At 40.3% G+C, this 23,836-nt stretch overlaps 2 protein-coding genes across 4 annotated transcripts in view; one reads left to right on the top strand and one right to left on the bottom strand.

The window, feature by feature from the left end:
* arr3b (arrestin 3b, retinal (X-arrestin)) overlaps window positions 1–23,836 on the bottom strand; it is a 338,825-nt gene that overhangs the window by 182,675 nt on the left and 132,314 nt on the right. The window lies entirely within an intron of this gene.
* fgf13a (fibroblast growth factor 13a) overlaps window positions 1–23,836 on the top strand; it is a 72,151-nt gene that overhangs the window by 22,973 nt on the left and 25,342 nt on the right. For 2 of the 3 annotated variants that reach the window (XM_072436949.1, XM_072436941.1), the window contains exon 3: window positions 20,568–20,735. The exons of the other annotated variant lie outside the window; for it this stretch is intronic. In XM_072436949.1, the coding sequence (XP_072293050.1) occupies window positions 20,568–20,735 (168 nt within the window). The remainder of the gene's footprint in view (window positions 1–20,567; window positions 20,736–23,836) is intronic. 3 annotated transcript variants of the gene reach the window in all.

Below are 23,836 nucleotides of genomic sequence, written 5' to 3'. Positions count from 1 at the left end.
AGGTGGAGAAATATCTATCGACCACTGACTGAGCGACGCAAGTACTGCTGGATCAGGCCACGGGCTTCCTCTGCTCTAACACTAAGCTACACACACATGTGTAAAAATACACTTGATGAGTTCTTGAGGAGGGTGTTAAAATTTACTGGCTCTATTATTACAATTCAACATTTTATTTTATCGGGCTACATCATCTAAAGCTGACACAGCAACTCATGATTTTCACATTCATTGATATTTTGCCTGTGCACATGAATGTCAGTGCTCAAGGAGCAGCAGTGTTGGCTCATGGCTGCAGATATAAGAGCGCTGCAATGATGCTGGAGGAAATATAAGCAGCTTAAGCAGTCCATGATGTTGTCATCTCTGCTCAGCTGAGCTCCCAAAATAACAAGCCCTTTGGGCAGAGACTGGTGAGCAGTGCAGAGGACTAGCATCAGACAGGCCAGAACACGCCGCCCCACATTATAACGTCACTGGTTTAACTTCACAGGCTCAGTCCACTCATTCTTGAATGTCAGAAGTGAAACTCTGATCTATAATAAGCATGTGATCAAAACCTAGTTATCAAGGTTAGGTGCTGAGTATATATCAGGGCATAATAGAAAATCTATACGAGATAGTAATATCTAAAGATAAATCTATTTCTGTGTAATTTAAACACTTATACAGAGACTTAAACGGAGCAGAAGGCCACAAACAACCTGACAATGTCGAATTTGTTGAATGACAAAGTCAATCATTCAAAATTCTGCATTTGACATTGCTTCGATGAGCCTTCACACCTTTAAAAGCAATTGGAACGTTAAAAGTATGTTGGTATAACTTGAGTTTTTCAAATTTTACAGTAAAAAGTACTACTTTTTGTTGTTAGTAAGCCAGAGGGCCAACAGAAATTGCTCTGAGGGCTGCATTTGGCCCCCGGGCCGTAGTTTGGACATGCCTGGCATAGATTAAGCATAAATCAAAGTCAAAGGACAGGACACATTTTCAATTAAATTGGTAATTTAATGATACAAGATCCCTTTTTAGATTGTTTTGACAATTGCCTTATACCCAAAAGTTTTTCAGTCTGCAGTCTCAAACTAGGTCCAAAGCTCACTGTGTCGGAGAAGATGGGACAGGATCCAGAGAGGGGCTTAAGTCTCCTGCTCCCCTTTCCTCTTCTAGGTCACAGTGTGGTAGGCCTCCGTGTCTCTTCCACAAGGGAATGCAACTTATGCTCAAAGAGCTTTATGTATATATATATATATATATATATATATATATATATATATATATATATATATACATATACCGGTAAGTGTATTTATAACATGCCTGTAAATGTTGCGGTTGCTAATCAAGAATTTCACAAACCATGAACATAAGTTTAACAATAACAATATTTGCAGTGCGAATGTGTGTATTTAGGACGTTGTTTAGTTGCTAAGTTGAAGTGACACATTCACAGTCTTGCTCCTGCTTAGTGACATTACATCTGTTTATGGGACGGGGTCAGAGGTCAGGCTGATGATACAATAGGTCTGGCTGGTTGCTACAATAATGTATAAACTTCTGCTGCTATAATGAGGCCTAAACTATGTTGGCCATACCTGCTCGCCAGTGCCCGATCTCGTCAGCTCCCGGAAGCTTAGCAAGACATCCATAGGCAAGACACTTCACCCACATTGCCTAGTAAACCACTTTGAGTGCCTTGAAGGTGGAAAAGCGCTATATAAATACACTGTAATAATAAATAATGATAAGGCTGGTACAAATTTGTCTTTCGAAGTTAAAGTTACTGCTAACACATCAACCAATTCAAACCTGTTCATAAACTTAACCAAACCCAAATACGATGTTCCTAACCCTTAACCCTTAACACTTAACTATAACCCGTTTACTAAACCGAATTACAACCATCTCCCAGCACCATTCTTTGCATTAGTGCGATGTGTGGCTTCAGGAGGTGCATCGCTATGACAGGTGTTTTCAAATACATTCACTACGTTTACGTGCAGACCAGGAAAAGGTTTAAGATTTGAGTCCACTTTAAACCGATTTTTCAAAATGTATGTAAAACAGGGAAGTTCGATTGAGCTGTGATTCAAATATGAAACATCCCAATAACACATCTGGAGAAGTCCATGTGTAGTCGTATTCCTGCTGCATGTAACAGTGCAGTGTGATAAAAACAGGAGCAGACTAGGAGAGGCAATCAACAACACGAGATAAGAAACAGACAGGAAAATATTAGACATGTGTTTGGATGTGTACTTACTTGCTTTAGACCAGCAGAGATTAAAACGATGGTCCTTCCACTGCATGTGTTGTTCCGATGCATTAAAATTAAAGTAAAAACTACCAGAGCGCTAACTGGATACGCGCAGAGGAGAGTAAATAGCTTCCAATAAGATGTAATATGCCGCTAGATTACTAGACATCTGAAAGTCTCAGCCCCTTCCGTTCACAATTATTTTGGTTCTGACAAGAGTGATCTGACAGGTTTGGGGTCAAAGATGATGTGACTTGGGTTCTCAAGTTCTCTGTCAAGCGTAGTATTTGGGAAAAAAGTTCATTAGGTTTATTTAGCTCAGTAAGGTCCACTAAAATAGGAGGCAAATTGATGTGAATCATAGTTTCGTATAGTTGCGTATGAGCATGGCATTTAAGGTAATAATAGTTATTGTGTGTCTTTTGTCTGTTTTTTAACCTTTATAGTGCTCCTGAAATTGATCTGATGTGGATCAAGACACATCTAATTATGTTCTCCTCCAAAACATCTCTGGTGAATTGAGAGTCTAGGTGCAGCAAAGGTCACAGAAAGAAACCGTGTGTGTATTAGGTACCATCATTACAGTGTGTATTTTCACTTACATTTCTATGGGGGGCTGGGGGTGGATAGTTAGTGCTTCTTTTTCATGAGCATTACTACAACAACAATTACAATGTTTATTTATTCACAAAACCTTTGACATGATCTGGGTATATTTTTGTTAAATACATTTTATTTTTTGTATACATTTCTGATCTTTGTGAGCAGTGGCTACTTGATCCTAATGGCTTTTTGATGTGTGGTAATCAGAGTTATGAAGAAAAGCGTTTTTTTGGGTATAGCAGTGGAGCAGAGGTGCTTTGTGCTCTCAACTGCATCCTCCAGGGAATTGATGGCATGGAGCCTGGACGTGTGCATGTGCGGATGGGTCATATGAAGGACAAAGGCTAATTCATGTGCATTAGATTTAAAGCTGATTGACTGTGTGAAAATGCCTGGTGAGAGTTTGCGAGCCGGATGTAAACACTGTCAGAGAAAGGACTGAGGTCTTGGGACAGCTGTCGGGACAGCGCAGAAATCGAAAAAAATCCTCTTCTACGTAATGCAATGTGAAAATGGGCCGAGGACTGACTAAATCGCAGTATTCCCTCATTCGGGTTAGGGTTAGGGTTAGGAGTTAGGAGTTAGGAGTGTTGTTTTGACCCTTAGCAAAGAGTCATTCTCAATCCACGGATCTAGTCTGAGAACTCGGATATCTGTCCTACTCTGGGCGGCGTAAACCCTGCCACCGGGCGTAACCTCCTGGTTATAGTTTGTCCTGTTTATCAAATCTAGCAAACAAATAAATAAACAAGCTATCATCAGAAAGCCAATAAAGAGAGAGAAAGCCAATAAACAAGGCAAAAGGCAAACAGAACCAAAAAGAAGTATCTATCCCTTGTGTCTGCATCGTCTGAAAAACTGGAAAAGATTTTTAGACACCCGAACATTCCTGTTTACTTTAAACCGGGTAACGCTTTGGACAGAAACTGGTTAATCCTAATCCTAACAAGATGCCCACACAAAAGCAGAGCAATGTAGTATATTCAACCCAATGCAGTGAAGAAAGTTGTTATTTGGGTGAGACTAAACAGCCACTGCACAAAAGGCTGTATCAACACAAAAGGCATGCTAATTCAGGATTACAGAGCGCGGTGCATCTTTATCTTAAAGCCACAAACCACTCTTTTGAAGACAGTGAGGTGAAGATTCTGAGCAGGAGAAGAGATGGTTTGAAAGATAATTTAAGGAGGCATTTTTTTGTTAAAAAAAGAGTCCCTCTTCAAACAGAAATTATGGTTTAAGGTTAAATTTACTGTGTAGAACAGCATTTGAGGCCTTGGTCAGCCAACAGTACAGGCCAGTCATACAGTATGCTAATTAGGTACACATCAGGGCTAACAGGCTACAGGGCTGTTAGGGTAACAAATAATATGCTGGTGAAAATTTTAGTATACAAATAGATAAATAAGACTAATATCAGGTAACTCCTACCAGAGGGCAGTTTACGCTGCTTAGAGTAGCGTAAATTTGAGTTTCGGATGATCAAAATAGTGTTCAGATGGCTTAACTTAATACTTATTTATTTCAGTTTGCCTTTTCTTTGTATAAAGAAATACATGACTTTTCAAAAACCTGATAACTCCAGAAATCAGATAATGATCAGATTTTGAGTGTCCTTGTACCATAGAAGAGGCCAAACGTGTCCTAAAAAGGAACTTAATTCTTCATCCATCACACACATCCATATTCCTGCTGATAAGATCATTTACATTATTCTGAATACTGATCCTAATAACTGAAACCAAATGGAGAGCAGAGGAGATTGGATGTATTCTCTGGACCTCTCTATGGCAGTTGAATGGGACAGCTGGCACTATAGGCTCTGAGCACAGGGTTGAAGTGTCTGCCTATGTGTTGTTCTCATGTAGAGCAGCTGGTGGGCATTTGTTAAGTGTTGAAAGAGAAGCGCAAAGTTGCTATTACAAACTGGCCAATGAAAGTTACACGTGTTTCAAAAATGACACACACTATCTGTACATGTCGGTGTAATCCCTCATTCGTCCAGGCGTGTTCCATAGTAGAAAAAGCTTCAGTTGTAGTCATCTGGACTCAGTTAGAAAAAATAGACGTTTCGACTCTCATCCAAGAGTCATTGTCAATAAAAGAATTTAGATCGAGAACTCCGATATTAATACTGTTCTGTGGTAAGACCCGCCCATTGGGAGGAGCCTTCCTGAAGTAGAAAGAGTTGTTTGTTTCAACAGAAACTCCCCCCTTGTATCTACCGAGCTAGCCTATTCAGAATTTTAATGGGCTATTAGAATCCTCTTTGTCTTTGTGAGGCCCTGGCTCAAACACCCTGAGTACCTGATTAGCATCTAAATGTCCTGGTCCTGGTCCTCTACCTTTCCAAGGGTTCAGTATACCATTATAGATACCAGGAAGATTGATTCTTAGCCCTCCAAAAAATTCCTCCACAAAGACAAAGAGGATTCTAATAGCCCATTAAAATTCTGAATAGGCTAGCTCGGTAGATACAAGGGGGGAGTTTCTGTTGAAACAAACAACTCCTTCTACTTCAGGAAGGCTCCTCCCAATGGGCGGGTCTTACCACAGAACAGTATTAATATCGGAGTTCTCGATCTAAATTCTTTTATTGACAATGACTCTTGGATGAGAGTCGAAACGTCTATTTTTTCAAACTGAGTCCAGATGACTACAACTGAAGCTTTTTCTACTACTATCTGTACATGTTGTTCTTACTGTCAGTGAAATGCAGGAGTCGCACAAGGGCCTTCTTAATACGTTTTTTTGCCATCCAGAATAACTTTTTAAAGATTTTTTGGCCCATCTCAGAAATGACACTAACTGTTACTTGTTAAAGTAAAAAATGAGCTATATTCAGACATATTTTTGCTTATTCATTAAGTGCACAAGAACCAGCTCAAACATAGTCCCATGTCTTCAAAACAATCAGATACTGTACAGGCAATAACAACAATGCAAAGTTCTGACACCTTTCCGCAGCGGTAAAAACTGCATTTACCAGGCACTCATATCAAAATATAACAGACACTTGCACGCTACATGCCAGAGCTTGAACATCCAAATAGATGAAATAGATAAAATGACTGCTGTATCCACGCAATCTCGCCTGCCTCACGTCTTTTTAGTGATCTGTAAATCGTCTGTTTTTACTTCCATCACAAATAACAAGCAGCTCTGCACCTCCTGCGAATCGCTCATTGCTCCCTGCCTACTCCCTACTGTGTACATCAGTGTTCATTATTTATTGTTCATTATCTTCTCTCGCATACTCATTTGAGTCTCACTACTTCACTGTGAGCCTACATTTACTCCTCAGCTACAAAATAGTGGTTAAAACAAAGGAGAAGGAGTTTTTCAAAACGTGCATCTGAAAGTGTATTTCTCTTTGGCGAGAGGACAAGAGTCACAAGTTTGATAAAGTAACTTGGGGAGTACTAGATTACATCAGTGGACAAAACTAACTTTGATACTGTCTTCAGTGCATATAGCAAGAAATAAAAAGTCTTTGCAGAAATGAAGTCAAAGCTTTGTTCATTCATCAAATATTTAGCATGGCATGGTTTATGCACATGGGGTGGTGCAATAGAAATGGTTAGATAGAATAAAAACATTTTTCACACCTGGAAAACTGCCAATCATCATCTGCATCTTATGAAGTTGAAGACTAAACAATGACCCGGCCTGTGACAGAATCATTCATGTGTAATTGCGACCATCGTCCCTCATTACTCCAGTATTGACCACGCTAAAGGCCCCGGTCCCCAGAGGAGCAGTGCCTCATTTGATACAATTTAGACCTTGTACAGCATTTCACATCTCACCCTCTGTTTTGTGTTGTGCGCCCAACCTGCATCTGTTGTCATGGTAATTATCATTGCGCAGCAGTGAAGTTTGGTGGCCTTGGCTCAAGCTCGTCAGTGTTGGCTGTTCGAACACAAACACAGGCACAAACAGCTGTGGATGTGCTAATGAGAAACAACAGCGTAATCTTTGAGAGCAGCTGGAGCGGACAATGAGAGAGCGACCGGCATCAATCATTGCATCAAGCTAAATGATGTGTTAGTCCGAAGACCTTTGCCAAATGTCAGGATTTTGCCGTTGAGCTGATTGACTACATGGATGTTATCTGAGAAAACATGTAGCCAATGCCACGATTATCAGTAAGAGAATAAATAAGATAAGTTCTGTTGTAAAAAATGTTTTTTGAATGGAATTGGTGATATTGGGTAATGTTTTCATCTACTGATACCGGAAATAATTCTATTTCAGATGGAAATAGAAAGGCAATGAAGCCAAAGAGGTGACTGTATATTACACAGAATATTAAAAAAATAAGAATAAAATAAAAATCTTCAATTTGCTGGCCATTCCATTGAGATTTAAATATTGATTTGAACATGTTGGTTATTTGCCACAGATTTTTCCCTACTTTTTACTTTTTTATTTTGAATGTACTTTCTTGTAAAATTGAATGGTTAATGATTTGATTAATAATGGTCTAAAAACATTATATTTCATTGTAAAATTGTATGTGACACTAGCATTTAGAGCTGTAGTTGTTTAGTCGCTCAGTAGCTTAATTGGTCAATTGGTTTTAGTTGACCAAATATTATGTTAGTCAATTATTTTTGTGGAATTTTTTCCAGCAACAGCAAAAAGGAGGAGATATGGATCGAGTTAGCTGAATATAAAGGGAGAAAATCATAAATTTAAGCAGCCTTTTTACGATAAATAATAAAGAAATCCATTCTTCTTTTTAGTTTTGTAGTGTAAATAATTGTTTCTGCATGAACTCCTGTGCAGTTGTGTTCTTGTGAGTGCTGTTTGGTTAAAATACATGGTCAGATCATGCTACGTCCCCTTCTTAGTCGACTAATTGATCAGCAGGGCATGTCTTTAGTTGATTAAGAATCTCTTTAGTCGACTAGAGCCACACTCGTATTAATCCAGTGGGTGTCTGGTTGGGTGCAGACTGTTCTAGAATGGTGTGGCTGCTTCGCAACAAGTGGTTTTCATTTACACGTTTGCTTCACACGTGGATCATCAACCGGCCCTATCACAGTGACTGAGGCTCACTGTCGTCTGTCACCACCCCTCACTCTCCCGTCACATCAGGGTGTGTTCCAGCCAACGTGTGAATAAGTCTGGATCAAGTTAAGACACAGTTTCCAGGAAATTGTGTAATGGCATATTTATTTAAAAGTTCTTTATTTATCTTTATTTGAGTACCCCCTAGTGGTAGTAATCAAGTGTCATGGTGCTGATTATGAGCGTGCTTTAAGGTTGTCCATGTCTGCTTATGCCTCTCGTTCCTGTAGGTGAAATGTTGGGAATGTGTTAGGGAATTGCCTCCAGTGCAGTAAAAGCACCGGTGAAACAAGATACTCATCATCATTGACTCCAGTATGTGTATCTACAAACACATCTAGGTTGATTTCTATGTAAACAGTTCTAAATATGTTTTATTAAGCCTAGTGACCAAGTGAGTACCACAATCAATGCATAACCAGGTCTAAATTATATGATATTTTTTTTTAATTATGGTTCTTTATCTCATATTAATCAATCAATCAATCAATCAATCACTATTTTCACTTTCAATCGTAACAGTTGTATAAGTAGTGATATGTAATGTAGCTGTGGTAAACAAACCAATTGTAGAGAACTGCCTCATCCACCTCTTTCAGTAAGTTCTTAACTGATTTTGTGTACATGTCGACATAGTGAAGACATCATGTGACACACACACACGCACACACACACACACACACACACACACACACACACACACAGAAACAGTTTCAAATGTGGGCCTGCAGGGAACAACCCGGATTGCTGTTGGAGCTGTTAGTCACCTGTTGCTGTACAAAGGGGCAGGAGGGTCATGCAGTGACCACTTGTTGCATGTTTTCTAGTGTCAGTGTAAGGCAAGTCCAGGCACTTTGATGAGACTGGGAAAAACAGCTGTCTTATGCAGTCCCTGTGTAATTGTGATCCCTCTGATCAGGCGTTCTGTAAACACCTCACTGTAAACCAATCCTACGCACTTACACACTGTCCGGTTCTGTAGCTACACAGTTTCAAACACTTGGGTTTATGCCTGGATGTAGTATGTTATAAAGTTTAAATGTATTTTAAAAGGCAATTGAAGAAGTGCTGGCAGGTTTCAGTGCATTGCCTGGGTGCTTGTGTCCAGATGAGCCAAGAGCCCAATTCACAGCTCTGCTGTTATGATTCACTGGCGCCATGAACTGGCACATGTGCACTGCTCCATGTACACTCAGCATAAGCTTCATTTACAGCTCACAAATGCAACTCCATGGTGATGGGCTCAGTTTAAATCCTCACCATGCACAAAACCATTGACACAATTTTTACTTTTTACTTTACTTTTTTTACTTTCTCAAAGATGAGTTGGTATGGGATTAGAATTTTCTTTACAGGGATGAATTTAAAACAAACAAATCTAATTATCTGCAAATAATACTTTATACTTTATATGTCAAAACATTAATTCAGATAGTCTTTTAACAATTAGGCGTGCATATTGATATGTTAAAAATGATGTATTCCTATGGGCCAGGGGTTTCAATTATGTTTTCTAGGGGAGCAGATTTTTGAAGGCCTATGGTCTGTGTACCGGACTACCACAAAACAATGTGTATCTTACTTCTATAATATCCACAAACAAATCACAGTCTATGACATAAATCTACTGTTTCAATGACATAAATCAATTGAATATTACAACAATATTGCTTTGCCAAGAAAAAGAACAGTGTCAACCAGATACAGTCATATCAGACTTGGGATCATAACAGATCTAGGATTAGATCTGGTTTAACCCAAAACTAAACATATACCAAGACAAGACCAGGACAAAAGCAGGTCTACATTACAACTACAGCAGGTCTAGGACTAACCCTGCAGGGTCTAGAGTAGGTCTAAATTAAAACTACAGCAGGTCTAGGACTAATCCTGCAGGGTCTAGAGTAGGTCTAAATTAAAACTACAGCAGGTCTAGGACTAACCCTGCAGGGTCTAGATTAGGTCTAAATTAAAACTACAGCAGGTCTAGGACAACCCTGCAGGGTCTAGAGTAGGTCTAAATTAAAACTACAGCAGGTCCAGGACTAACCCTGCAGGGTCTAGAGTAGGTCTAAATTAAAACTACAGCAGGTCCAGGACTAACCCTGCAGGGTCTAGAGTAGGTCTAAATGACAACTACAGCAGGTCTAGGACTAACCCTGCAGGGTCTAGAGTAGGTCTATATGTGCGCATTCATGTGGCTTTGGTGGCGTGCTTAGAACACACTCTGTATCTCAGGAGTAGCTTACAGTAGTTCACTCGATACAAAATATCTTAAAATCTGTTTCACTTTGTTGTTGTGATTTCTCTTTTGACTCCCACCAGTCAATGCCCCAAAGTCAATATCAAAATATTGTATTGTTGGATCATTCGTGCAGCTTTATAGTCACAGTTCTTTCACCACATGAAAGCAGCATAAACCAGGGTTGATCATGTCTTAAACATAAATTACATTACAGCATCTGGTTCAATTCATGTAATAAAAAACTAAAACATAAATCATCCACAATAACAGAGCTAACTTCTCTATTGAGAGCACAGAGTGCCTGGGGAATAACCAATCAACAATAATAGAATCAATAAAAACATAATAATCATTCATTTGTAATACCACGAGTGCACAACAAGTGATAGTAATAGTAATAGTATCTGCATTATTTTTTTAACCTGCAAATGTTTTTCATAACTTGTGTTATTTTAATGTTGTTGTAAATGTGTAAATTTGCTGCCTCCTGGCCAGGACAAAGTACCTTTTTTACTTTGTAAATGTTTTTGTCTCAGTCACATTAACTCTCACTACAGGCCTGAGAGGACTGCATAATTCATGTGTGAGTGTTGAGCTAAATCCTCTCTCCGCTCTACACTCTTCCCGTCTGTGGCAGTGTCATAAAACAGAGCAGGCACAAGCCACTGCCCGATGATCTGGGCTCCACACCCAATCAGACTAGTCGCTTTCAAAAGACTCTGTCCTTAAGGCAATTATAAGCTAAATATGATCATAATTTATGTCTAAATATCTCTCTATGTATAGTATATCATTGTGAATGTCTTACTTTGTGTAATAATCATCACTCACAACTCAAGTCCAAATATATGAACATTTCCTCTAGATTTAAAACAAGCTTTAAAATCAATGTTGCAAACTTTTTTTTTTTTTTTAATCTATCATTAAAGGCGCAATGGACGATTTTTCGGCGATTTGAGAACGCAGGCGGAAGTGCGCATGCGCACTCCCCCGTGCGGACCGATACTACACACACGTGCGTTTGTTTATTAGCGCGACGGATCGCATCGCATCTCTCGTCTCCCGTAGATTTCTGTCCACTTCTGCGTCAGCTCGAACTGTCTTTCTCCGTCTTCATTTTGCTCCGTACACTGAGGGAACTATATTATGATAGATCCATGCGCTTAGGCACGCGGAAACGTGGGGACGAGCCTGACGCGGCTGCAGGTGAGCGATAGGTGCGTTTTATGATTGACACGTGGCAGGACAAATGATTTATCCACGCCACGAGGAAATATGATAAAAAATTTGCTGAAAAAATCATCGTCCATACCACCTTTAACTTATATTTTATACAATATATCATGTTGGGTGCGTGAGACTGAGCCTAAATAAGCCTGGGCCTCCCGTGTCCTTGCCCCTGGTGTCTGCAGCGTGTGTGTTTGTGTGACAGTGTTTGCTGTGGTGAGATAATGTCACGTTAGGAACACTGCCACTCTGAATAAAGCTACTGAAGTTTGCACAACTACACAGAGTTGAGGCCATACAGGGGTCATCTCACCAACAACTTACAGCTGCATCAGCACATACTGCTGGATGGGTTATAGACACTTTAAAACACTTCTCATTTGTTTCAATACAAATATGTCTAAAGATCAGAAGAAGTGACTGTGTTTTACATTTATTTACAAGAGCAAATTCATGTTCTTATGCCCAGAAACCAGTGGAGTAGACATACATTTGTTGCACGTAGGACTACAAATTGTGAAGTTGTGCATTGTTTGTATAGTATGACAAAAGCAGTTGCTTTATGGGACAGGGTACCTAAAACATTTGGGTCACATGCGCACATTAATTCTACTTGACACCCGTTTTCCTTGGTGTTTCAAATGCGATGGCTTGTTTAAAATGTTCCACAGTAAACACTCTCAGAGGCTTTGCTATGTCAGCTGTGATCTGTGCCATTATTTTCCTCCTGCTGGTCGGCTGTGCTCCCACACACACTGAGCTCATGAGAACACTTGGCTGCTGGTTTGGGAAATGTTCAGACTGAGGAACAGCTGTGGGTCAACCATCTCCAAAAGAGAAAAAAGCAGCCAACACAGACACTGGAGCCGACTTTAATGTGGAAGGACTAAGGAAAAGTGTTTGTATTTCATCCAAATAGGGCAAATATTATTAAAAAAAATTGACAAAAAGTTTGTTTTGAAATGCCACTGGAATGATAGGTCACATGTTTTCAAGAATCTCATTGTTACACCAGTCCCAATATAACAACAACGATATATAACAATATATATCAGGACGGTGCAGATTCTGTAGCAGGTGCGTGGGGAAAAAGGCGTACAAGACGCGAAAAGTACTAGCAAAGAAAATCCTGCACACTGTCTAACTTGAAGTGAAATGTATTTACAGATCAGGAGGCAACGTTTCGGCAACTGGGCCTGACGATATATAACAATATAAACTAGTTTTGAGACTCGGTGCTATTACCGTATGTATGCAGAATTGGTTGATGATATATCCCTTCACGTTTTCGTTTGTACTTGTTTTCTTACATCTAAATGACTGTTGTACCTAATGCCATTGCTGTGAACGAATGAATGCAACATGAAACTGCAAGGGAATGTTTAGGATGGTTTTATTTCTAGTTAGTAATTCTGGGTTGCCTCATTTGTTCGTGTTTAATAGCAGATAAGTGAACACAACTTCATATTTTGGTTTTATACAGCGAAGCACAGGTGGTAGTTTAATCACGATGTATTCAGAAGAACAAACAATAGGCATTGATTTTATTTTATTGGACCTGTGCAGAAAATGTGTCTGTTAGCTAGTGTTAGGAGAGCCATTTGGCGTTAAAAAAAAAAGTTAAATTTTCCATGCAAATGATTCTTTGTTGAGTACAATACTGTCCAACATACCTGAAAATATTACTGTCAATGTTTTTCCGAAGCTCTGACCTAACTAGAAAGTTTCACCTGACTTTTGGGCTACAAAAGGCAGGCTGAGTTGCTTCTACAAAAGTGCTTGACACTGGTCTTGTCATGTGTAGATCTGATTGTTGCTAAGGTCTCATGACTCATCCAAGTGTTAAATGCATTACATTGGAATAGACTAGATAGGCTTCCCGTGCAGACAGATGAATCAGGTGTTCATTGTGACCCAGCTGAGGTGTTGAGGGCTGTGCTTAGAGCCACACTGTAGCTGACCTCATATTCACTTAGATAGATGGATGTGAAGTCAGTGGTTCTGTGCACTCAGCCGAGCGTCAGAGCTGTGATGGAGCGCAATGAACTCCACAGTCACTGCTCAGCTCAAAGCAAAAAGTCAAAACATATAACTTTCGACAGTGCACTCCCATGACACACCAGGCATCAAAGCATGTTGTCAAAGATAAAATATGATTGTACCTCCAGTTTTTTGTGCCTTTTTTTTACTTCTGCAACAGCAGTACCTCAACCTTCTTATTCTGTACTATTCTTTATGACAAGTCAGGCCAGTAGTACCTACACCTTCTTATACTGAACTGCAAAAAGAAACATCTCCTATAATGCTGTAATGTTGTACCAGTGTATACACTATCAGATCTTGTCTGCCTCTGCAGGCTTGATAGATCTATGATGGGTTAATGATGCTGCAGACTCCAGGTCTCGGCACAAGGCCGTATACTCAGAGATTACCTGCTGTTATGTAAGCGCCACACGACAGCGTCCTGCTGGTACACAGCCTTTTCTGTGACTGCCAAGCGCTTTAAGCCACTCACAACAGCACCACTGAAGGACAAATGACAGCAAACTTCAAAGTGACTTATGTAACACGGCAATTGAAGCTTTAAAGGAAAATAAGGTAAATATTTGCCAGTTTTTGCTTAAACTGCAGAACAATGATGAGTAGTAGGAAATGTGTTTTGTCAGCGTGTATTATTCATTCTGTTGGTTATTCTATTTGGGTGTTTTGAGTAATACAAACATATTATTATAAGGCTGAGAAAGAAACTGTAGCCTTCATATAATTCTACATTTAGCCCTATGGCCACCTAACTTTGAGCGAACAGGCTTTGCAATAATTACCTGGTAATGTTAATCTATTTTCTCCAGAACACCATTGTGGACGTCTTCAAGATCCACTTTTGGGGTGCATCTATTTAGCCTAGCCAGCTAAATGAATTCTCCCAATAGTTCTTTCACAAACATTTCAGAATCCAACTGGTCGGGCTCATGCTGTTTGAGTCGCTGAGTGGCTGACCAATCACAGCGCAGCATTGTAGTTTGGGCGGAAGTCAAAAGGACAAACCTAGACCAACATGGCAACAGAGGTACTTTGGCTTATTCTAGCAGATTTACTGTCTTTTTTACTTTAATTTTAAAACACATAGAAGCTCTTTTTGTATGCGAGGACGGGGAAGATGTCTATGCTTTTCTCTGGATTTAACAACAGTTTGATTTCTCTGCTTGTCCCGCTGTTGTGATGTTTTGACCATCCATCCATTCATCCATCCATCTTCTGCCGCTTTATCCGGGGCCTGGTCGCGGGGGCAGCAGTCTGAGCAGGGACTCCCAGACTTCCTCCTCCCCAGACACTTCCTCTAACTCCTCCGGGGGGATCCCGAGGCGTTCCCAGGCCAGCCGAGAGACATAGTCTCTCCAGCGTGTCCTGGGTCTTCCCCGGGGCCTCTTCCCGGTGGGACATGCCTGAAACACCTCCCGAGGGAGGCGCCCAGGAGGCATCCGGAACAGATGCCCGAGCCACCTCAGCTGGCTCCTCTCGACGTGGAGGAGCAGCGGCTCTACTCCGAGCTCCCCCCGTGTGGCCGAGCTCCTCACCTTATCTCTAAGGGAGCGCCCAGCCACACGGCGGAGGAAACTCATTTCAACCGCTTGTATCCGCGATCTTGTTCTTTCGGTCACTACCCAAAGCTCATGACCATAGTTGAGGGTAGGAACGTAGACCGACCGGTAAATAGAGAGCTTTGCCTTTCGGCTCAGCTCCCTCTTCACCACAACAGTCCGATGCAGCGACTGCATCACTGCAGCCGCTGCACCGATCCGCCTGTCAATCTCACGCTCCATCCTTCCCTCACTCGTGAACAAGACCCCGAGATACTTGAACTCCTCCACTTGGGGCAAGGACACCCCACCCACATGGAGAGGGCAAGCCACCTTTTTCCGGTCGAGAACCATGGCCTCGGATTTGGAGGTGCTGATTCTCATCCCAGCCGCTTCACACTCGGCTGCAAACCGTCCCAGTGCCTGTTGCAGGTCCGGGTTTGATGGAGCCATCAGGACAACATCGTCTGCAAACAGCAGAGATGAGATCCTGTGGTCCCCAAACCGGACACCCTCCGACCCCTGACTGTTTTGACCAATCCGATTCAAATATTCGTTATGACGTTACGGCCTTTTCCCGATGGCTTTTGGCGAAAGTTCTTTATTTATCTTTATTTGAGTACCCCCTAGTGGTAGTAATCAAGTGTCATGGTGCTAATTGTGAGCGTGCTTTAAGGTTGTCCATCTGTCTGTCCAGATTTATATTGTGTAGAAAACAATTGACAATTGATTGAGTGATACACATCAATCTGGCAGAGCCAGGTTAACACCTATTGCATTCAATCAATAATATTTCAACCCTTTGAAGTGTTTTGTACTAAACAATTATATTTTCCTACATACTTTCTGCATACTTTTTGTCATACCAATGACATGATGCATAGTTATGAAGATTTTGATATTTTTTGTGACAATGACTCATTGTCTTTAGCATTGCTCTGAACCTTCATAGCACAAAGTATATCTACTGTATTCATACAGTACAAGTTGACTTATGGCCATGTAAAGCTCATCTGTATCACCTGACACTGTTGATCCTATTACACAGGAACCTCTCCCACAACATGTCAAAGACTCCCAGGTTTAATAAACAGCTGCAGTGATACTTTTACAATCCTGTTGGCTCCTGTCAGCTTGGGAGTGCTATGAAAGGGCTTATAGCAATAATCAAGAGCAGTCTGTCTGATGACGAAGATGGCGATGCACATAGTCAAATTCAGTGCAGTGTTGCACGCTTATGTTTGTGCTTATAAGTGTTTGAGCGTGAAGAAGCTGATGATGGAGCTGTCAGAAAACATGAGCAGAACAGTAAGTCACAGGGATTTTGGTTCAGTTAGCCTTTAAACACGACACAGTATATAGGTCCAATGATGTACTATATGGGTTCACATCACATAAAACGTTATAAAATACTTCATGAAAATGATGAATAATCCAGCCACAGGTGTGACATTGACCTTGTCATTTGGCTGGTTTCAACATTAAAGTACAGGGTATCCAGTGTTATTCTAGTTAATTGTAAACACAGCATTTTGTGACAAATTCAGATCGCTGCATGCTGTGTGCATCTACCGCAAATAATGAAGTATTTTAAATTTGCACCTTTCATATTCTTCGCCTCCACACACTGACTTTGCCCCTGCACGCTGCTCCAAAGACATCCGTAGAAGACAATGTGCTAGTTTCACTTTGTGGTTAAAACTACATTGAGGCCATGCTATTTTGGACTCCTAGCCCACTCCACCATGTGCTTAATTCTGAGCCTAATTCTGTGAGTTCACTTGTTGTCCGCTCATGATGAATGTGGCTAACCTTCCTGATGGATCGGAGCCCTTCCTCAGTGTAACTTGTGCAGATTACATCTCCGTACACTGCGGGTGCCGTTACTCTTGCGGCGGCCATGACAGCGTTTGAGTTGATTACTCGCGTCCTTGAACCTTATTCCAATATGGCGTTTATGAGACTTGAAGATGCTTTGTCACATAAACGCTTTCAGTTACATCACATACATATTCTTGGCCTTGAATGGAAGGACAGAGTGCTAGTTATGTTTTGTGGAACTATGGCTGTAAATTCTACACACAAAGGTCATGTTGTTATTGTAAAACCAGAGCAGGCAAGACACCTTAAATAGAAGACACAAAACAAGATTCCCCCTCCACACCACCAGCCTCTTTGCCTCCTTAGTGTGAAGATTTATAGCCGACAGAGGGGCAAGGACATCCATTGCGGTGCGCTGAAGGTCCGGTGTGAGAAGTGTAGATCACAGGCTATTATGAACCCAGCTGACAGCTCACTCTGATGTGGAGTGAGCACTAAGACCCCACTACTGCCGTGTCATCCGCCGCACATCCGTCACTCAACTTCTCTGCTCTTCATCAGAGCTGGGGCTGAGAATCAAGGAGACAGGATGTAAAAGATGGCTGATGCCTCCTCCTCCTCCTCCTCTCCTGGTTCTTCCCTCGCCGTCACTCATTCTTATTGCCCCTGATGAGGCGGCAGTTAGTGAGATCATTAATAAAGCCGGGGCCCGAATTGGACATTTGTGGGAGATCTCCAGAGGGTGCTCAGTCTCTCTGGGTGACACACAGACATTTTATTAAGCTCTCTTACACAGACTCTGATGGACATAAGGGATTTCTTTAATGCTTTCACCTCCTCACAGAAATGTCCCCCTCCCCATAACTAAATTAATTGAAGTCGGTTCAGATTTTGTTTTGCCAGGGTCAATAAGAGGCGTTCACATAACACCACAACATTTTCGATAGTTTAAAGATTTGTTGACCTGGTTTCATATCTCTGTCATTATAGGACTGGAGACTGAAATTATTTTTTTTTCACTATAGCTTCAGAAAGTGATGCCAATAGTCACTTCAATTAAATTTGATTTATTTTTGTAACTCCCAAAATCACAACTGCAGTTGCCTCGAGGGTCGACAGTGAAATCCTTAGACAAATGTCCCAAGCTCCCGTGTCTTTAGACCCTCCTTCTCGTCCAGGAAAAAACTACAAAACCTCTTTGGGAAAAAGTAGAAACCTGGAGGAGTTGAACAGTGAAGGAGAGATCCGACTCCCTCAGACGGACCGGCAGACGTGAGATAGACAGTGGAGCTGGAGCCACTCATGAGGAGAACCAGTTCTTCCAGGCAGATGAAGAACTGTTCAAACTTAAACTTAAATTTGAGACAAACCTAAAGAAATAATCATACAATTCAACATTTGTGGATGATACATTTTGATATTTCTTTCAAAAACAGTGAATATCACATAGAGTTGCATAGGCCCTGCCCTCCATCTGAGGGTAATGACATCATCTCTGTGTTGATTTTGTTCTACTGTCGCTACGGCGATATGTGATGTTCAGTTACTGCAAACTTCATGTGTTATGAAGTTTGCAGGAAACACTGCATAAAGTGTGAACTGTGTTTATTATGAAAGGTCTGGATTACCAGGCAAAGCTCATTTTACTATGAACTGGATGAAACATAATGCTATTACAGTCCTTATTATTATTGATTTACTTTTGAATGTTTGTAGATCTTATTTTAGCTGGGTAGGATCTTAATACAGTAAAGGAGCAGCTAATACTTTATTTTATACGAGATATTGTGTCAATGACAGAACACATTACACCAGTGGAGCTTATCCTTCTGCTATAATTGTCTAGTGCTGGTTACAGTGAGCACCTCTGCGCCTCTGAGCACAGAATGGGGTCGTGTTGTGGAGAAGAAAGTAGGATTCTCTGTGTCATTTCAGTGGAGCATTAAACTTTAAGCAGGACTGGGTCAACATTGGATAGTGTCTGAGGGCTTTGGAGAGAGCTGAGAGAAGCACATTCACCTCACACATACTGTACATGACTGTACATCGCACTGCACAGGGAGAGCAGATACTGATAAGTCCCTCAGGAGCACAGGCATGTCCTGATTAATTGCACTGGCTGTAGAGCCCTGATTATCTTATACTGCTGACTGCTGTTGCTATGTTTTATGGACCAAAGGCCCTGGGGAGGGAACTGCCAGCTAAATGCCACCGCACAATGCATAGTGGATCAGTTAGGGCGGGGCAACACAAATTAATATTAAGATGATATTTTTAGAGTGTCCCAATAATGATATTCAGACAGTATTATGTGTTCTGATTTTAGTCCTGTTCTGTTCCCGGTTTACACTTGTTTTAGTCTTTCTTTAGTCCTGTTTTAATCTTGTTATAATCCTGTTTTAGTCCTTGGTCAAGACCTGGTTCAGTCTTTAGTACTCTTTTCATCTTGCTTTAGTCCTGTTTTAGTCCCGTTTTAGTCCTTGGTCAAGACCTGGTTCAGTCTTTAGTACTCTTTTCATCTTGCTTTAGTCCTGTTTTAGTCCCGTTTTAGTCCTTGGTCAAGACCTGGTTCAGTCTTGGTTTATTCCTGTTTTAGTCCTTGGTTTAGTCCGTGGTGTAGTAAGACAATATACTCAGCATTCAAATTTTATAAATTGACCACCTCTAGGATCAATTATTGCTGAAAATGAGCCCCCAGGTTCAGACTTGTATAGGCAGACAGAAGAATGCTGCATGATGGGCTACTAAATATTTGTCACGACTACATGACCACAAAAAGTTGATTATTTTTGCATTATTTTTGCACCATTTTAGGATGTCAACTGTGAAGCGCTCTTTCACTACACTAAAAAGGTTTGCTGGACATGTGCACGTATAAACGTTGCAACTTATGGAGAGGCACTGCTAACTTTTATTGTGAGAGCATCATGACACATTTGAAGCTGATTGGCTGCTAATCCATCATGTGGGAAAAATAGGCTTATTATCACAGCCAAATGGATCCTACGCCTCGGGCAAAGGACAAATACAGGTCCAACACACACAGGATATTGTACACACATTGATAATAAGAGTCAAACAGGGTCTGGTAAGAGGCTTGCGCATGTTTTTGCATCTGCTTGCCTTAAGATGGAATGGATTCAAGTAGAAAAGAATGAAAGAATGTGAGAAGATGATGCACCTTTAACATACTGTAATTGCCTGCTTGCTTCCCCACCAAGACCTGCCGCTATTGACACAAAACTTGAAGCTTTGTTCCCTTTTGTGTGCTAACCTTTTCTTTACAGCTATTGTTTACATTGTGCTTGTGTTTTTTCTGTTTCTCTCACGCCTAAAGCTATACTAGTAACTGTAAAGTGTACTTTTATTTGCTCTGCATTTAGAGTTGTCAGGATACAAACATTTCAAACTTGATTTCCATACTAAGGAAAATACTTGATTTTCAATATCAATTTTGAGACCACAATGATGCTTAAAATGCACTTTTTTAAATTTTTGACATTTTTAAACACAATATAACAATTTTTATTTAATAAACATTGTGGTCTTATACTAGTTCAGATCAAGCTCAAGATTTAAAAATTGGTCAAAAAAGGTCAAATACTGTCTTGCCGATGTAATTCTTTTGTATTAGAATCTGATTTACTTTTGACAACCCTATTTGCATTGTGCCTTTCTTGTGGTTGTAGTTGTTTTCTTTCATTTGTTTTGGTGGTGAGCCTTCTAACCCCACGTTCATTCTGTTATGGCAACACTGCAGTCCAGGATGACGCTGCCCCAGGTACCCAGGAGTACATTATGTTACGGCAGGACTCCATCCACTCAGCGGATATAAGGAGTAAAGGGTCCCCGTTTCGTGCAAAGTGTCATGAAATCTTCTGCTGCCCACTGAAGCAAGCCGTCCTCAAAGAGAGTTCAGCGCCTGAAGGTTTGTCTGTTACTCCTCCTTCTTTGCTCTTTGTTACAGCCTAAAACTGTGTTGTATTAGGTAAACCCTTTCTAACCTCTCAGCTTCTTGTGTTGTGCCACTTTGTTGCAAACAACTTCAGCTCTCCTCACTGACCTCTATCCCAAACCATTCACACATAATCACATCTAGAAATCTTTCTGACATGTCCCTTGGTCACAAACATATACTTATAGATAATCTGTCTCCTCAGATTTTGAATTTTAAATGTTGGCAAATTCTATCGTGAATTTCAGTTGCAGAATTTTGGACGTTTCATTGTATTTTTCTCAGTTTAAAAATTAAAAATCTCTTTTTATATTCTTAATGCATTGAATTTCAATTCCTCAAATTCAACAGTCTAACACAGACTGTGAAATTTGCAGTGAATTTAATCAATTTATTTCAATAAATCTATTCTTACTAACTTGAATCTTTGCCGTTACATTTTTTATCTTTTTTTTTAGCTGAAAACAGCACAATGAAAACATTTATATGCAGATAATTCTGTTGCTGAAATAAAGATTATGTTCCATGTTTGGTGTGTGAACAATCAAAACATTAATTCTATCCTGCTTGCTGTTTTCTTATGATATTTGTTTTTCTTGTTTGGGGGTTTTAGCCAATTAATCAGTTGCACATTGATTTGATAGTTATCGACCATCATTAAATAAGTCACTTTGGTTATGCCATTCATAGATGAATGCAGCCATAATATTATATATATGTTAAGAACATGCACTTCATATTACATAAAAAATATGTATAATTCACATTCACACGCTATTGTTTTTCATTTCATTTCTCAAATCTCCTTTGTCTCCCCAACTTCTCTCTGTGGCTTTATCATTTGCTCCAACTGTCCTCTTCAATGCTTCTCTACTTATTTCTTCTTTGATACAATTGATACAATTCCGCTTTCTCACAAATGGTATTATTTTTCTTCGCGCTGTTTGCAGCCACATGTGCCCTGCCGTTTTATCCATCTACAGTCAGGATAGGATGAAATAACAAAGCCCTTGCTGCTGGGAGTAGCACTTAGCCCCTCTGTCCCCACAACATTTATCATCCAACCCTCCAAAGAGTGCTAATGTTGAAATGGCCTTTTCTCTGCAAAGCTCTCGACAGATACACCACTTGCTTCTGGTCCTACAATTTCTGTCGTTCTTCTGAGTTGACCTGTAGATAGATGTTACAGTTTGCATGCCCGCATAAACACACGGCTTCGCGGGAGAGTGCGAGATAGCAATAATAGGAAAAACGAACTGCCGATGGAGGTCTGGATAGTGAAGTACAGATGTATTATTCATTTTGACTGCAGCTTTACTTGGACGTGACTGAATTTACAAAGGAAGGAGACTACAACAGTTACGTAAGATGTTCAGCGGGACGTCATTTTAGGGACATTACGCTGTTCAACATCCAACCCAGGCACTGACTGAATACATAAAGCTGTGAGAGAAAGCTTCTATTTCAGCCGGTCTGAGCTAAGAACATCAGTGCTGACCACTGAGCTCTGATGTGGTTAAGATGTAAGACCAACACATGAGGATAAACAGGCTTGTGAAGTCAGTGTCAGGCATGCTACACTGTTACCATAGCAACGTCATCTGTAAATGAGTAATGTTCTGTAAAGGTTAAAGAACTGCATGGTGTGTTGCTGACATAATATGATGAACTACAATAGAATTACCACAATATTTCACAGCAAAACATGGATGCTTGAAAAGATTTTTTAGCATTTTGGTTGAAATTGCCGGGACTGACATATTTAAGATCATTAAGATACCAACATGACACCATATGGATTTTCAGAAAGAGATAAAAATCATGTCACAAACAAGTTTAGTTTAGTTTAGTTAGTTCAGTAAATTATCATGCTCAAATCGCGGACATTGTGATATTTCTTATTCACATATCATACAGTACATATAATACTGGTGGTAGGTTCTTTTCAGGCAGGAACCTGCCATCAGAATGACAGCAGAATGAATCAAACTCCTTGTACACACTTATATCCTCCACAGAATCCTCCTGTTATGATACTGCACTCTGCTTGCTCACAACACTTGTACCGTAAGCCTTTAGGGTCAAGTATTCTATCCATAATTCACATGCGTTCTACACCTCAGTGTCTAGACTTCATACAGGCATTTGAACCGACTGACTGCATATTCAAAATTTAACATACATTTTCATAACATGTGCATTTAGATGCTCTTTCAGCATAATGTTCATAGGCAGCACTAAACTGGCCCTATGGACATATAATTGATCAATTTCAGCTTAAACATTGACTATGCAACTTTTCTGGAAGGGTTCTATCCCCTGTTTGTTCCTGTGATGTAATTGCCCCTCCCGAATGTTCCACAGTATGACATTAAACAGATGATTTATTCAATTATATCTATTGATTAGGGCTGGGAAGATATGTTATTTTGCATTTATCACACAGTCTTGTTGTATTGTACTGTATTGGAAACATTTATGGACATCTTGTATATGATAAAGTGGCCGTGCTTCACTGCTTTCATAATTATAGGGACAGTTGACAGGTGACATGTGGTTTCATATGTGTTTGTGACTAAGTTACAGACAATGCCAGTGTTGTCATCAGTATTGCTAATATCAGCTTTGGTGCTGATTGGAGAGAAGAGAGAAGAAAGCACAACGCCATATGTTCTTATAAATGCCAGGCAAATTTACAATTAGTTTCTAACATTAAGAAACTTGACATGTGCATTGTATTTAGTGCAAATTTTAGAATTTTCTGAAAACGTAATGCATTTCTTACATGGCCTTATGTATGGTGATTGTATCATGAAGCGTATTGTCCCAGCGCTCGTATTTATACAAATATACAAACATATGTAATTGATACCTTGAAAAGTATGCGCTCTTACCTCCCTGACACTGAGTCATTGAACTGTAAGAATTCAATACATTTTAAAGTGATGTGTGTCCTTTTCTTTGAGACACCTCAATAACCAAATATTAGGCCTCTTACATCATTTGTGGTGCAGCTTTATTGACAAGATAAATCATCAGCTGCCCACAGATTCCAGCCTGTGTGGGCAGAAGCA

The sequence above is a fragment of the Eucyclogobius newberryi genome, unplaced genomic scaffold (genome assembly GCF_026437365.1).
Source record: "Eucyclogobius newberryi isolate DKJ021-1_F unplaced genomic scaffold, fEucNew1.0.hap1 SCAF_11, whole genome shotgun sequence".
Classification (NCBI taxonomy): domain Eukaryota; kingdom Metazoa; phylum Chordata; class Actinopteri; order Gobiiformes; family Gobiidae; genus Eucyclogobius; species Eucyclogobius newberryi.
Note: the sequence above shows the minus strand (reverse complement) of the source record. Positions and strands in the feature narration are given on the sequence as shown.